Source organism: Monodon monoceros, unplaced genomic scaffold, assembly GCF_005190385.1.
Source record: "Monodon monoceros isolate NGI ecotype Baffin Bay Population unplaced genomic scaffold, NGI_Narwhal_1 Super_Scaffold_12, whole genome shotgun sequence".
In the NCBI taxonomy this organism is placed as follows: domain Eukaryota; kingdom Metazoa; phylum Chordata; class Mammalia; order Artiodactyla; family Monodontidae; genus Monodon; species Monodon monoceros.
In genome coordinates this window covers 115803983-115821191 of record NW_021703768.1, presented here as the reverse complement: position 1 = coordinate 115821191, position 17209 = coordinate 115803983, and the positions used below count along the sequence as shown (strand labels likewise).

The 17209-nt window shown below is 41.7% G+C and overlaps 1 protein-coding gene across 1 annotated transcript in view; it reads left to right on the top strand.

Moving 5' to 3' along the window:
* The first annotated feature begins 8777 nt into the window (after nt 1-8777).
* Nucleotides 8778-17209, top strand: part of ETF1 (eukaryotic translation termination factor 1) — a 28248-nt gene continuing 19816 nt past the window's right edge. Inside the window, exons 1-2 of the mRNA XM_029218042.1 lie at nt 8778-8923; nt 9085-9188. Coding sequence (XP_029073875.1) covers nt 9103-9188 — 86 coding nt within the window. The 5' untranslated portion in view covers nt 8778-8923; nt 9085-9102. The remainder of the gene's footprint in view (nt 8924-9084; nt 9189-17209) is intronic.

Genomic DNA, 17209 nt, shown 5'->3' with positions numbered 1-17209 from the left:
ATGATGTTGATAGTTTTGAAGGGTACAGGCCATTTGTTTTACAGAAGAGGCCTTTGTTCAGATTCACCTGGTGATTTCCGTGTGCTCAGCGTCATGTACACATTATTGGTAGGGATACTATGTAAGTCTTGTGTCTTAATGCATCAATTACCAGGGAGAACAAGATATCAATTCTGCGCTTTGCTCCACACTTCATTCTTAAGATACCTTTAATAAGTAATCTCTGGGGGTGGCTTAATTTTAAGTATAACGTTTATACTAGGGATTCTATAGCAAGAAGGAGCAGTAAAGAGAAAAGCAAGTTCTTACAGATGGTACATGAGAAGATCGGGAGTAAAGAGACAACTCAAACTTTGAAAATAAACCGCTTCAAAGCAAAGACCCTTCACTATTTCAGATACCACTGTGACTCCATTCTCCAGTCCTAAGGCTGCTATGTTAGGGCTGTGTCTCCACCTTTCCTTCCTCTGGTATCAGAACAACAATTAAATGAGTGAAAGCCCTAGATAGAGGAGCTATAAGGCAACATACATTATTCAACCTGTGAAGGAGGTAATGTAGCAATTACAGAAAGAACCATTGCAACAGCCATTTTAGTAGGTCAAAAACGGTTGAGTATCACCAATTTCATATTGTTAAACCTAATTACAATGCACCATCCCATTTCTGCTGCGGTAAGTCAGGAAATGGAAATCTATCTTCACACTAAAGAGAATACTGCAGCTGAACCAACCTTTAATAATTAAAACTTTCAATGCTGAGTGAGGTCACAGGAAACAGGAAATGTTCCACCTAAACCGTAAGCTCTTAAACCGGTTCTTGGAGCCCCTAACCCAGAGCGTAGAGATTTGGGGCAATGGTTGGGAAGTGGGGAGTCCACGTGAGTGACTTCAGGGGGTCTATAAACCACTGATTGTAAAATGCAAGACTGCAAATACTAATTTTTCTGGGGAAACGGTCCATTGCTTTTACTGATTTCTTGAAGGAATCTGTGACCAAAAGGTTAGGAACCACAGATTTCCTAAATGGGAAACCAATCTACCTTACTAGTCTAACTACTTAAATTCAAGCCATACGCCTTGGTCCATGTCCCCCCTTGCCTTTAGCCATCTCCCCAGTCTTGCCTTTCCATATCTTAGGTATCCTTGGTCTACCCTCTTCTATGAAGCCTTCCCCATTCAGCCCACACTGGCTGTTTCAAATTCTTACACTCTATTTTTCAATTTTTTAATGTTCAATTCAGGAACTTATAGCTTTTAATATTTTCTCCCATCTTCCTTTGGATTATTTTGAAGCAAATTCCAGAAATCATAATTTTACTCTAACATTGTACCTCTAAAAAGGTTATTCTATAAAATATAACAATATCATGATCATATCGAAAAAAATTAACAACTCCTTAACGGCAAAAACTTGAATGTTCAAATTTTCCCAATATTTTCAAAAACTTTTTTTTTTTTTTTGACCATGCCACATGGCATGCAGGATCTTAGTTCCCTGACTAGGGGTTGAACCCGGGCCCCCTGCACTGGGAGCGCAGAGTCTTAACCACTGGACTGCCAGGGAAGTCTCATAACTTTTTCAACTGTTAAAGAGTCAGGAGCCAGTAACAGCCACACCCTATATTGGTTGATATGTCCCTTAAGTCTCTTTTAAACTATAGATTTCCTTGCCTCTTTTTCCTCTGCTTTGCAATTTATTTGTTGAAGAAACTGCCACTTGTCCTATAGTCCTGTAATCTACATTCTACATTTCACTGATTGCATTCTTATGATGTCATTTAACATGTTCTTCCATCCCCACTTGATCTGATTCAAGTTAAGCTTTTTGACAAGATTAGTTCATCAGAGGGTATATAATTCTGGTTGGCTCTTTTGTGATGTTAGCAGCCACTGATGATCATTACCCTACCCCTAGATCTCTAATTTTATTAAAGGTATACTATTCTACTTCTATCTTTTCTTCATTTTTTTATATGAAATACCTCTCTAGTGAGAAACTTCCCCTCATAACAAGTAACTAGTTACCCTGAGGTAGAGTTCATATGGGAAAGGCTTCTTTATTTACTGGTTTTTAGAATGAGTTAGATCTGTAGTATTAATCAAAGGTGAGACCAGTGAGATTTCTTGGGTGTCTTTGTGAACGCACGGATTTTAACTTATTTAATGTGCTTCAATTCACTGCAATTATTCTTACTAAGGCTCAAATTCTTCTAACTTTGGCCTTGGTAGGCTTTTCCTTCTGGCTTAGTTTTTGTTTTTTTTTTTTTGCGGTACGCGGGCCTCTCACTACTGTGGCCTCTCCCGTTGCGGAGCACAGGCTCCGGATGCGCAGGCTCAGCGGCCATGGCTCACGGGCCCAGCCGCTCCGCAGCACGTGGGATCCTCCCAGACCGGGGCACGAACCCGTGTCCCCTGCATCGGCAGGCAGACTCTCAACCACTGCGCCACCAGGGAAGCCCCCTGGCTTAGTTTTGACAAGACCCCATTAGTAAAGGACAGTATCTTCCATAAATGGTGTTGGGAAAACTGGACAACCACATGCAAATGAATGAAAATGGACCACTATCTTACACCATACACAAAAATTAACTCAAAATGGATTAAAGACACGAACGTAAGACCTGAAACCATAGAACTTATATAAGATAACATAGACAGTAAGCTCCTTGACATCAGTCTTGGATTTTTGGGATTTGACACCAAAATCAAAAACAACAACAGCAAAAATAAACAAGGGGGGGGGTACACCAAACTAAAAAGCTTCTGTACAGCAAAGGAAACCATTAACAAAATGAAAAGGCAACCTACTGAATGGGAGAAAATATTTGCAAATCATATATCTGGTAAGGAGTTAGTTCCCAAAATATATAAAGAACTCATACAACCCAATAGCAAAAAAATAATCAAAAAATGGGCAGAAGACATGAATAGACATTTTTCCAGAGACACAGATGGCCAAAAGGTACATGAAAAGGTGCTAAGCATCACTAATCATCAGGGAAATGTAAATCAAAACCACAGTGAGGTATCACCCCACACCTGTAGAATGGCTAGTATCAAAAAGACAAGAAATAACAAGTGTTGGCATAGATGTGGAGAAAAGGGAACACTTGTTTACTATGACTGGAAATGTAAACTGGTGCAGCTACTATGGAAAAGAGTATGAAGGTTCCTCAAAAAATTAAAAATAGAACTACCACAGGATCCAGAAATTCTCCTTCTGGGTATTTATCCAAAGAAAACAAAAACAGAAATTTGAAAAGATGTATGCACCTCCATGTTCACTGCAGCATTATTTACAGTAGCCAAGATATGGAAACAACCTAAGTATCCACTGATGAATGAATGGATAAAGAAAACGTGGTGTATATATACAATGGAATACTATTCAGCCATTAAAAAAATGAATTCGTGCTGCTTGTGATGACATGGATGGAATTTGAGGGCATTATGCTAAGTGAAATAAGTCAGACAGAGAAAGACAAATACCGCATGATCTCACTTATATATGGAGTCTTAAAAAAAACAAGCTCATGTATACAGAGAACAGATAGGTGGTTGCCAGAGGTGGGGTTGGGGGTGGGGTGGGAGTGATAGGGGGGTGAGTGAAATGGGTGAAGAGGGTCAAAAAGATAGACTTCCAGTTATAAAATAAATCAGTCTTGGGGATGTAATGTATAATATGGTGACTGTAGTTAATTATACTGTATTGCATATTTGCAAGTTGCTAAGAGAGTAAATCTTAAAAGTTCTCACCACAAGAAAATAAATTATTTAACTATATATGGTGATAGACGTTAACTAGACTTATTGTAATCACTTCACAATATATACAAATATCAAATCATGTTGTATAGCTGAAACTAATATGATGTTATACATCAATTATACCTCAGTAAAAAACCAAAAGTCTATCAGGGTATTAAAAGTACTTTAAAAAAAAAAAAAAAGACCCCCAGTAGTCTTCATTCCTTTCCTTTCTTACTGATATAGCAAAGTGTTTCAGGCTCAATTTGTTCATTTCTGCCTCAGTCCTATAAACAGCTACTTCTCCTTTTACACTGTTATCTATTTGTTTAACATTCCTATATCTTTTTTCCCCTAAAAAAAGACCATAAATTTAATGACTGCACTACATCTAAAAAGAATGTTCAGCACTTACCCCAGCACTCTGCTAGACAGAAAACTAGTACGCGATAAATATTTACAGAATTGAACTAAAAGATTAGCATCTGTCTAGCTATTCTACAAGGATGTCTACTGAGTCAAGACAGGCAGCACTGGAAACATTAAGCACTTACCTCCTCCCCAGGTGGTCCAGTGGCATGGCTCAATCTCACTCTGCTAATTATTCTTTCATGTTATGGGAAGACCTACTCCAGCTCTAGTGAGTACTCCCTAGAACAAGGATTCTAAAAAAAGAAAAATAAATTTTTCTAGAGTTGAAAGAATGAGAAAAAAAGTTCTCTATGTGCATTTTCTTAAAGTTGGAAATCATTATAAGGTAAAGCATTTAATGGTCCAAATCTGCTTAATTTAAAAAGACTACAAATTAGTGTAAAGATGTTTGGTTATCTAGAGAGGAAACTGCTGTCATTACTTAGTTGTAGTCCCCCTTCCCACTGAAAGGTTACATTTCACCACTAGGCGTCCACAGGGGAGGAAATGATACCTTACACTGGCCCATTTCAAGTCACTTTCACACACATCTGCACTCCACAATTAAGCAACTGTGCCTTATGTCAATTTACACAAATCTTCAATCCTTTGAGTTTTATATTGTACCATGTAGGTCTTCTTCATAGACTTTTACTTATGTAAGATTTTTTTATTTACTTAAAGATGGAATCTACAGAACTGCATTCCTTAAATTCACTATGCTTAAGTACAGCCAAGAATTGAGGGCAGACTACACATTCCTTTATTTATAGAGCTCTACTTCATGAACCTGTAAGCACTTTAGAGATAGTCTAATCCAGAGAGTTTTAAAACTATTTTTTATTTTTCTAGGCACAGAAACATTTTTTTTTTCTTTTTGAACAACATACTATATGTAACTCTTTGATGGATGGACGGGGCAGGGAAAACACACGCAGTTACTAAGATACCTAGGAAAACGTCATCCATTCTACTAATATAGTTAGGGTTATCAATACCCAATATTTTAAACTCTAACTCAGAAAAGTTCTGAATTTCTAACAATCATTAACACACCAGCCATGGAAGCAGCAGAAAATATCCCACAGACCTATTTTACTGGTCCCCTCTTTCCACCAGAAGGAAAAAATCCCTAAGAATTGTACTTTGGATCTGTTCTTCCTTTAGTTTTTTAAACTTATTTTCTGCTAGAGAATGATGAAGTGAGTAGTGTCACAGATCCTCAATGAAAGAGTATAGAAAACAGCAGAAGAGGACAGAACAAATTAGGAAAAACTAAAAACAGAACTAAAATTCACTGGTGACACATGGTTGCTGTAAATGGTACTAGGAACTTCACACAAATTATTCAATCCAGCAATAGTCCCAACAAAATAGATGGGATCCCCATTTTACAGACAAGAAAACTGAGATTCTGCAAGATTTAAGAAGTGACTTGTTCAAGGTAAGGAGGAGAGTGAAGGCTCAACCCTAAGACTTCCTAGCTCCAGACTTTTCTTTAACAACGCCATTGACTTCCAGAAGAGCCATGGGTTTGCCTTAGCAAACCTTTCCACAACCATCCCTTGCCGCCTTCTCCACCTTGATTACTCCTAAACTGGCCTCCACATTAGCAACCAATTATTTCATTCTGTACCTAACAGCACTTTGTTCTCAAGCTGCTACAGGTGTTTTCAACATCAAAACAATCCATCCCTTTCCTTTCCCCTGAATCCCCACCTATTTACTAGGAATGTCACCTATACCCCATATTTAAAATTATTACCTAATGTTAGAGCTGGGGGAAAAGTTCTGAGGTCATCAAGAACAAATCCTTTATTTTTCAGAGGACAACCTGTGCCTAGAAAGGTTATATATTCTACATTTTGAAAAAAATCTTTATCACCTTTATATTACAGGAGGTTCCTCCTGAACACTGAATGGTCATGGCCTCCTCCTTGCCAAAGGAAATAGCATCCCTGTTCTATTGCTCCCAAATCACTTCTGCTAGAGATCCATGCCAGCTTTTGTCTCTAACACACTGATTTCCAACTCTAAGTGCAGAGATGGTGAATTTGCAGCAACCAGGCAAGTAAGCTTTTAGGGCTACAGTTCAACTGCCTGGATTTAGAATATTCTAAGAAAGAAATTGCAGGAATATTACTCAGCCATAAAAAAAGAACAAAATAATGCGATTTGCAGACACATGGATGGACCTAGAGATTGCCATACTTAGTGAAGTAAGTCATAGAGAGAAAAACAAATATCATATGATATCACTTATATGTGGAATCTAAAAAAATGGTACAAATGAACCTATTTACAAAACAGAAATAGAGTCACAGGTATAGAAAACAAACTTATGGTTACCAAGGGGGAAAGGAGAGGAAAGGGATAAATTGGGAGACTGGGAATGACATATACACACTACTATATGTAACATAGATAACTAATAAGAACCTACTGTATAGCACAGGGAACTCTACTCAATACTCTATAATGACCTATAAGGGAATAGAATCTACAAAAGAGTAGATATATGTATATGTATAACTGATTCACTTTGCTGTCAGCAGAAACTAACACAACATTGTAAGTCAACTATACTCCAATAAAAATTAAAAAAAAAAAGAAACAAGTTGCATATCTTGGTAATCACCAAATTTCAAGGATTCAAAGGTTAACAAACAGCAATTCCATCTGGGATGTCACCATGCTTACTTCAGCATGAATCACAAAGAAAAGCCTGTGAGCTAGTCTAGAAAGCCTGTAAAGCCATCACACACGGACCTGAGGCAACACTATAAACATAAAAATGAGCAGGAAAAGAAAATCAAGGCAACTTAGCATAAAAAGTAGGAATTAGGGCAAAGGGAGTGAAGTAGGGAAAATCAAAGGACATGGTAGACAACCAGTCAGTAAGCAGTGCTTATGACTATTTAAGAAGGCCCATTACTAAGCACAGTGAATGGCACCCAGTAGAAGTACAATAAATATTATGAGTTAACATATGCTGAAAATTAAAAAATGGAACCTAAAGAAGAGATTCCACTCTGGGAATTCATTTGCTGGGGGAAAGAAGACTTGCCCCCCATGTCCCCAACCTGAGCAACTCCCTTTTACCTTTCTTTGCCTGAGTTTCCCAATGTATGAAATGGGGGTAAAAGCCCCATTTCCAAGGTGTGGACAAAATTGAAATAACATGCAAAAAGGATTCAAAGCTCACACAAATGCAACCGCCTGAGCACACCACTGGCATGTCTCATAAGCAATCTCAAATTTAATAAGCACAAGATGAAACTTTCAATAATCCCCCTCAACCTGCTCCTCATCTTGCCCATCTCAGTAAAGGAAACCATTTCAGTACTCTGGCCGTCATTCTTGCCCTTCCTCCTCATCCAACTCATCATCCAGTCCTATCCATTCTAACCTTCAAATATCATTCACTTCTATCTGCACTGTCATCACCCTATTCTAAGCTACAATTATCTCTCACATAAATTACTGACCTTGCTCCAGCACACCAGCTTTTGTAGTTCCTCAAATGTGTTTTGCTCCCTCCTGACAAACTCCTGTTCACCCTTTGGGTCTCACTCTAGAGTTTTCACTCACTCCTCATTCATTGCACTCTCACACCATTTTGAAGTACTTATGTATTTGTGCAATTATTTTCTTTCAAAAACGGCTATAAATCCAACTAAACTAAGAGTTCCACGAAGGTAGGCACTGTGATTCGTTTGGTTCTCCTCATGAAAACCGGGTCTGGCACACAGTTTAGGCCCAAATATTTGAATGACTCCAGCTGAGGTGGAGACATAAAGTAGCCAACTACAACTCCTAACTCAAAAAGACAGCTGCCCACGTTGCTTCAACACTCTCCCCACCTCCACTCTCAACAGCTCAGACCAAACCATTCACGGCATCAGATACCTCAAGGTTCCAACCTCAGGCAGCCCCTGCTTTCTCCACACACACACACACACACACACACCCACCCACCCATAAAGTTCCAGGTCCAAAGAGAACCCCTCAGCCCTGGGGCGGGAAGGGACGTGCCTCTTTTGCCCCTGCGGGTGTCGGGGTGCCGGACTACCCAGAAGTTTCCTAATCCGGTACACCCTGGCCGAGCGTCTGAACACTAGTCCGCGCAGCCGTGACGCACGCAGGCCCGAGCGCTTCGTTAGCTATGAAGCAGCAAAGTGCGAGGCGCTTCTTTGAGATATCTCAGACGCAGTTTAAACCGCGCGTCCCGGCTCGAGCGTAAAGGCGCGTCGCAGACCCTCAGCTGTCCATTCTATTCAGGAAGGTCGGACAGAAAACACGACGACCCACGCGCCTTGCCCTTTAAGAAACACCCCCGTTTGAGCCAGGCGGGGCTCCGAGTAAATCCTCGCGAGAGCCACCTGCTTCCGCCCGCTTCCTGCTATCGGCTCTCCGGACCGGAAGGAAGGAGGTACTTCCCCCGCCCCCGGCTTCTACCTCACAAGGCAGCGCGGCCCCAGCTGCGACCAATCGGCGGGCTCATTCTAGGCCACGGCCCAGAGAGCCAATGGAAAGTCGCGGCGCGCGCAGAGCTTCCTCTCTTCCTCACCGGCCCCCTCCCTTCCGCCTGCCGACTTCCACTCAGCCCCTGGCGGAGGAAGTGATGTCACAGGCCCCATGTGAGCGGATTGCAACACATGCAGCTGCCTGGAAAGAGGGAGCCGGTGTCCTACGTCAGAGCCGCCGCCGCGGAGCCGCCGCCGGGGAGGAGCAGCCGCTGCCGCCCAGGACTGGGCCCTTAGGTAAGCCAGGGGAAGGGAAATGCCAGCGACCACCGCGGCGGGCCGCGCGGGGCGGGAAGAGGAGGGACTGTCGGGGGTGGCGAGGAAGGGGGCCGCTCTGCCCCAGCGGCGGCGCTAACTCTGTGGTCTTGGTGTCTCCGGGCCCCGCCGGGCCGCTCTAGGGAGGAGGAGGCGAGAAGATGGCGGACGACCCCAGTGCTGCCGACAGGAACGTGGAGATATGGAAGATCAAAAAGCTCATTAAGAGCTTGGAGGCGGCCCGCGGGTGAGCGCCGCTTCTGGGCCCCCCCATGCCCTCTTGGTTTCCGGACCCCTCAGGATGGCCGCCCCCGCGCCGCATGGCCGGATGAGGAGAACCGGGCACTAGCCAACTCCCGCCTTCTGGACCTCTGGGTAGTAGCCCTAGTCTTAGGGGCGAGGGTCTGCGCGGTTGGTCCGAGAGGGGGCCCTTTACCCTGTTAGGGCTAAGGGGTCCCGCTCCCGGGGCTCGGGCCCCTCGACCCCTCGTGGTAGGCTACTGCTACTTTTGTACCCCTTTTAGGCGCTTGAATCCAGAACCTCCCGTTTTGAGCTCCAGGTGCTGCCACCCAACTCGGGTGCTGCTGGGGGAAAGGGCCAAGCCTTGCTTTCCGAACGCCTTCCCTGATTTCCTCTCTTCTCCTTCCTTCACTTTTCTCAGCCAAGCTTCATTAAAATGGCCTCCCCCTCCCGGGCTTCTGAGACCCGGGTGGGTGAAGTTTGGATGGGGCGGGAAGGAGGGGTTGTCAGGGACAACCTCTTTCTGACTTCCTCTGATTTCCCTGGGTCTTACAACTCTCCCAATATGACTTCCTCCAAGTCCTTTAATTACTCCTTAGTTTCCTGGTGTTAGCTGTTACAGGAACAACCTCTAACCTGAAATGTGTGCGGGGTCGGGGAGTGGGGGAGGTTTTGGTTGACAGGTGTGTATCTGTATATACAGGAGAAATCCCAGTTATGGGGCCGTTCATGTGAACTCTACCAACAGGGTCCCTTTTGGCCTCTCTCTGGAACTCTTGGGGTAGAGGTGCTGATGTATTAGTATTAATGCTTGTTGAAATTCAGAACTGGATTAAGCGGGCTTTGAGGGTTTTTTTGTAAATTTGGGTAAGAAACTATTAGGTGTGTCCGTTTTGGGAAGGGGAGACTAGGTTAAAACTGACTTTATATGTTCTTTTTTTAATTAAAAGTTGTTCTTTGGGGGAAGGTGTGTCAGAGGTATATCTGTTCTCTCACTATATTACTTTATTTTGTTCTTTTTCCCAGTCATAGAAACTCTCTACTTACAGGAAGTGGGGGGAAAAAAGTGTTCGGAACATGACATATTTGTACGTCTTCAGCATTCTTAGAAGAGCAGAGTGGCTTGTCCTGGGCCATGTTAAAAGTTGTTTTCAGTACAGGAATTGGACATTCTGGTTTTCAGCACAGGTTTTGTCCTTGCTTCGTAGATTTGCAAGGATAGGATTCATCAAATTCATAGTTGTTACTGCTTTATGAAATAAAGTGTGCTTAGTTCCATTGAAGGCCCAGGGCTAACAGTTTTGTCATTGTGTTGTTTTGTTTATAAATTTATTATTTATTTATTTATCTTTGGCTGCATTGGGTCTTTGTTGCTGCATGTGGGCTTTTCTTTAGTTGTGGCGAGTGGGGGCTACTCTTCATTGTGGTGCACAGGCTTCTCACTGCAGTGGCTTCTCTTGTTGCGGAGCACGGGCTCTAGGCGCGCGGACTTCAGTAGTTGCAGCACGCAGGCTCTGTAGTTGTGGCTCTAGGGCTCTAGAGCGCAGGCTCAGTAGCTGTGGTGCACAGGCTTAGTTGCTCTGTGGCATGTGGGATCTTCCCAGACCAGAGCTTGAACCCATGTCCCTGCAGTGGCAGGCGGATTCTTAACCACTGTGCCACCAGGGAAGTCTCTGCCATTGTGTTTTGTTCCTAGTAATTAGTGACAGTTCTCTTTGGGGTGAAACTTCTGAAAGTTTAGTCCTCTTCAGTTACTGGGGCTTTTGCTCACTTTCTAAGATATGAATTGAAGATAGCAGCTTATTTTTCATTCAGTAGGTTTGTTTTTCTTTGAATTTAATACGACATTCAGACCTAGATAATAATCTTAACCAGAATTTGAACACAGATGATTCTTTGCTACATGGTAGAATGAATAATTATTCCCCAAGTGTGAGAATACTGTACAGGAGGAGCAATATAGGTCATGACCCATTATGATGCACTACCAGGAATTAGCCGGGTTCTTTTGTTTCACTAGCACCTGCTGTTATGTTACTTGAATCCTTCACTTGAGTATGGCTTTTACAGTTTGCTGTTGTTACTGTTGTTTAAAACTGGATGTACCCCTTGGGTTTGTTCTCTTATTACTTTAACTTTTTTTTTCATTTATTTGGTTGCGCTCAGTCTTAGTTGCGGCACGTGGGCTCCTTAGTTGTGGCATGCATGTGGGATCTAGTTCCCTGATCAGGGATTGAACCCCAGCATTGGGAGCGTGGAGTCTTAACCACTGCACCACCAGGGAAGTGCCTCTTGTTACTTTAACTTGAAAGCAGGTTCACACATTAGAATTTGAATACATTACATACTCTGAGGAAGTCTAAAATATGAATTCAAACTATAATTTGCTTCTTGTCCAAGTGAAGTGACACTGAAGATAACAGTGCTTAATAACAGCATTCCCTTTACTGCTTGATGAAGGAAGCTCATTCTTAAATTTGTTCCTATCCATGTTACCTAACCACTTGAAACTTTTAAGCTCCTCTTTAAAGCTTTTAAAGACTTTAGTCCTTTGATTAGCAAAGTCCAGTAAAGTTTAAAGCATGCTAAAAATGAGGTTCTCTTTGCAGAACTTTTTTTCTAAGTAGTAGTTTTTATACAAGATTAAACTGTCCTCTAAACAGTGTGGTTCATAATCGTGTCCTGCTTTGCCTACTTTGCTTTTATTCAGGATTTGGTTACATCTTGATTCCATGAAAATGTAAAATCTTGGCCATCTGTAGGTATCAGGAAGGGAGTCACACGTTTCTTCTGTTTAACTCAAACAGAGTATCTTGGTATATACCAATTTCTTTTTGAGAATAGCAAGATTGTATTATCATGGTTGAGTTGTGTTAGTCAGACTCATTAGATTATAATAGTGTACAGTGAGAAATGTTTTTCCTTCTTTGCCTAATGGTAAAATACTAATAGGAGAAGTGTGATGGACTTTAAGCACAAACTGGATAGCACAATAAATCTATCTGTGCTGGTGTTTAAGGGGCAAGTTGTGGGTTTCAGGAGAAAACAGGTGTTCAAGCATGGTTATTAACACTAGATCGCACTTAGTGGCAGATGAGTAGAATGGCTTTGGAAATGAAGATTTCTTCTCCACCCCCCACCCCCCAACACACACACACACACACCCCAGCAATTCTGGGCATGAGAATCACAGATTGGTTTGTTTTTAACCCTGGCTCTTAAGGTATGCTGGGATAAGAGTAATTTTGAAATTGAGATAGTCAATATGTGATTATCTTGATATATGACCCCCAAGGTAATGTAGCTTTAAAGGGGAACCACCTGTAAAATGGACTCACTGATTAAGTACATCTGAACAGAGTGAAGTTTCTAAGCACAATAATTTATTGCGCACTTGGCATGTTACAGACATTGTGTTAAGCAATACATTATTTCATTTAACCCTCACAAAAAGTATTGCCACCATTTGGTGGGAAAGGCAGACTAAGGCTGTGAGGTTAAATATCTTACTTTCTGGAATGTAGCAGATGCCCAGGATTTGAACCAATGTGCTGTACTGCCCAATGGATATATTTTATGTTTTAAAAAAAATGCAAGACTACACTACAGCTATAACAGACTGTTTTATGCTATGGAAGACCACTTATAGGAGCCAAAATGACTAAAATGGGGAACTTACTAGGAGTCTTTCTGTAGTCTTTTTGTCATACTTAATTTTCTGAGTTAAAAAGTGTGTTACACGTATAACTTGAATTTAAGTTGGGTGGAACATACATATTTAGCTTCATATAAGCCTGGTAGAATGTTGGTTTCTGTGTATGCTAGTAAAATAACCAGCTAATTCTTTTCCTATATATAAGTCCCACTTAAAGTTAATGATAGCTCTTCCCGGTTGACGATTGCTCTTGGCGTATTCTCTGTAGTTGGCTTAATGAGGATAAATGTGTACATAAGTCAACTGGAACTAGGACAATGTGGATGGAAACCATGGTTGTGGGTATTTTGAATAAGGAACTAAACCAGGTGAAGATATGTAGGAGAAAGGCAGATGGGAAATTTAGGTTGTTTTTTCCTAATGTTTTCTGAGCCAGCAAGAGGTAGCTGCAGAAATTGTGTTGGAAGCTTTATAGTTTTCAGGTAATAAAATCATAACCAGAGCCTGTTATTACCAAGGACAGTGGTGAATGTAACCAAGGAACAGACAAGGTTCATTTGGGCTAAATTGTGTCTGTGGGTATTAGAATATTTTTTCACTTATCTTCGGCAGGGAATCTTATTTCACATATAATGAGGGCTCAGTCAGATAACCCATGTTTGAAGATCAGCACAGTTTCTAAGCTTCATTTGAGTCTTTTGTGGTCTTTGGGCATTTTTAAAGCTTTTGTTAAAAACAACTTGTAGATATCTTGACGTTGAAGGAAATAAATTACCTGGCTTTACATGACTGTCTTTCCTGCCCCCAAATATAACTGGTGGGGGGACTATCTTTTTCCTCCACTCTTGAGTAGTTCTGATACTAGATGTGTGGTTTTTTTCCCCACACCAGGCAGTTCTCCAATTCTCAGTCTACACCAACTGAGCGTTCCTACAGTTGAATTAGATTCTGACACTACCCAGAGTTAGTGTTGGATCCCACTAGGTAACGGGGTCAGTCCCACAAGACTGCCCGCACTTGTGATGCCAAAGCAAGTCCTACCTTACCCTGCTTCTCAGACAGGCTATAATTTGGGGGTTCCTATGACTCCCTCCTTGGGTTCAGTAATTTGTTAGAATGGCCCGAAGATCTCAGGGAAACTATTTACGTTAACCGGTTTATTACGAAGGATATTATAAAGGGTATAGACGAACCGCCAGATGAAGTGGTACATGGGGCAAGGTCTGGAAGGGTCCGAGTGCAGAAGCTTCTGTCCTTGTGAAACTGGGGTATGCCACCTGAGTTTACCAACCCAGAAGTTCATTAAATCTTGTTCAAGAGGTTTTTTTATAGAGCTTACTCTACAGCTTCCCCTTCCCATAGGTCTGTGGATAGAGCAGAAAGTTCAGCCCTCAAAAAACTTGGTCTTTCTGGTGACCAGCTCCATCCTAAGTCTGCCTAGGGGCCCCACCCTAAGTCACTTCATTGGCACTCCATATGAATAACATAAACTCCCATCTCAGGAAATTCTGAGGGATTTAAGAGCTTTGCTAAAGGCCGGGGACAAAGACCAAAATCTCCACAAAATTCCTTACATTATATTGAATTAGAAGTTAGTAATTTTATGAAATCGTTGAATAGGTTTTTTAAAGACAAATAATACAGATTGTTTATATGGTTTGAATAAATTAAAGTATCTAAAATGTGTTTGGGTACCTTTCCCAAGTGAAAATTGTTGATTAGTAGAACACTCACCTAAATGACACTTGGAAGTTCTCAAAGCGATGAATTTCGGGTACTTTTTTTTTTTTTGTGGTACGCGGGCCTCTCACTGTTGTGGCTTCTCCCGTTGCGGGGCACAGGGCTCCGGACGCGCAGGCTCAGTGGCCATGGCTCACGGGCCCAGCCGCTTCACGGCATGTGGGATCTTCCCAGATCGGGGCACGAACCCGTGTCCCCTGCATCGGCAGGCAGACTCTCAACCACTGCGCCACCAGGGAAGCCCCGGGTACTTTTATTTTTACTTTTGTTTTCCATATCCTTAAAGAGCTGGCTGTAACTAGAGTGATACTTTGTAGTTTTTCATACTAATACCAGAATATTCAGGCTCTTAAAAGGCTTTTTTCATCCTGTGTTCTGGCTTCCCCTGCCCCTCCTGTCTCTGATTGTTAACAGACAGGTAAAAGACCCCACTAGAGAAAAGTCAGGAATTAGAATATTTTTAATTTCCTGAGAAGAGATGAGTGTAGAACAAATAACTACAGAGGTCTTGGTGGCTTCTCACTAAGGGGTCAAAATACAGATGCCACCAACAGGTCTGAGCCATGAGAAGAGAGCAAGAAAGAGGTAGTAAAGGGAAGAGGAGGAGATAAGAGTAGGGTGTGGTGGTGTTCCTCAGTCCCTTCCAAGTGTCATAGGCTGCCTGCCTTAACTCGGATCTAGTCCTAACTGCCTCTGTATTCTGGCATGGTGTTCTGTGCACTGTGAACCTAATGAACAATTACTTTCTTTGAATTTCAACTCTTGACAGACTTCTCATTGTAACAGCAGATACACTTATCCTTCCAGGAAAGGAAGGCTTGCTCTGGACACGTTCCTAGGTAAGCAAGAGTACCTAATTAGAATACCGTTTAAGGCAGAATGTAATGTAGGTCTCCAGTGTCCCCCCCCTCCACACACACACCAGTTGGACCCCTTTAGCAGAGGGCCCTTTTTCTTTGAGCTTGGGGTTGAGGGTGTGCTCAGTGTGGCAAACCTTTCAGAACATGTTTGGTTGTGAGAAAACTTAAAATGTGGGTTTTGTAGCAGGGCTAAATGGTTTTAGATCCTATTTAAAGAAAAGGAGAAATCTGCCTCTTTTCCCTAGACCTACCGCTGGAACTGTCCCTCTGAGAACTTGGGCAGCAGAAATTTCTTCTGAGTCCAGCCTGTTCTCCAGGGATCTCAGAATAGAACCTTCTTCTAGAATACATTTGATAGGTGTCTCTTAATTCTTCAGCAGCCTGCTCTTTTAGTGGCGGGGGAGAAAGGATTTAGAGGGGGTTCAAGATTCTTCTTTCCAGCAAGTTGGAAATTATGAGATTTCTCTTTGGGGCAGCTGTCCTCAGAGAGCATGATGAAGTTCCCTCTGATAACAGCTTTCTCTTATGCCACTGGACATACTTTGAACCCTAGCTTACTGCCTATAAGGAATGAAAATTCCCTCTTTTTTTTTTTTTCTTTTTCTGAACAGGTATCTTTTTCTTTAAATCTAAGTGAATTGAGATAAACAATGATTGCTCTTTTTCTCACTTCTAAACATAACTGAGTTTGATTAAGAGCCATAATTTCATTATTATTCTTGTGGATACAAAGATAAAAACACTTGATTCTTGTACGTTGATAGATTGATCAAGCTTTCTGTGCTTTAATCCAGCCGTCTCTCTTTTATCTCCTTAATTTGTATGTAATAGGTGTCTTACAAGTATTTACATGTTCGCTTTGTCCTTTTTTTTAACCTCCAAGTTGTTTTATAAAACATCTTTTTTAACACCAATTTTTAGACATGTAGCTTTCATCCAGTGTATACTTTGTCTTTACTCATCACCATCTTTTCTACCCAGTTCAGAGGACTTGACATTTTCAGGTGCCTGACAACAACTTCTTGTCATGCAGATAACTTGGGGAGTACTGGTCCTATACTGTTCTGTTTTCACATTTTTGTTTTATCCTTTAAGGTCTCCTTTAGAAGAATGATCCTAGTCAACACAAAAGATTGTCTTTTTCTTGCCATGTCTGTGGCCTTGTAAATTAGATTTTCCCCCGAACTCACATCTAAGTATACGAAAAACAAAGCCCACAAATGTATTTTTTACTATTAACCAGTCAGCTTACAAGCTTCATCAAACATCTGCTGTAGGTTGGACATTTATACATTTAGGGGATCAGTGTGTAATACCATGAGAATGGTCTGACACACAACTTTGGAGTGATACTATGAACCATTTCTGGCCCCAGAATAACCTGGTACATGTTGAAGGAGATGTAGTGTAAGCAAATGATTTGGGTCTTGAATGAGGCATTGGGCATTGTCAAAAACGGACAGATTGTTTAACTACTTGAGCAGATTTCCTAGGCAAGGCAAGTGTTTCAAAGAATGTAACTGTGGGCATTGGTATTATTTGGCTGATACGGTATCTTTGATACACTGATGTAGTGGAGCTGTAACTGATCTGAGACTTTGAAATGGTCATTGAAATTCATTCTTGATTAAAAGCCAGTTAGCCTAAAATTAGATTCAAAAGCTTTGTGTTGGTCGATGGCTGGTGAGCTTTTGGGGTATTGAAATAGTGCAGAGTATTTGCATATATGTGCCTTGTTGGTAAAGTTGGCTTGACAGAGTTTGACAGTCCCAA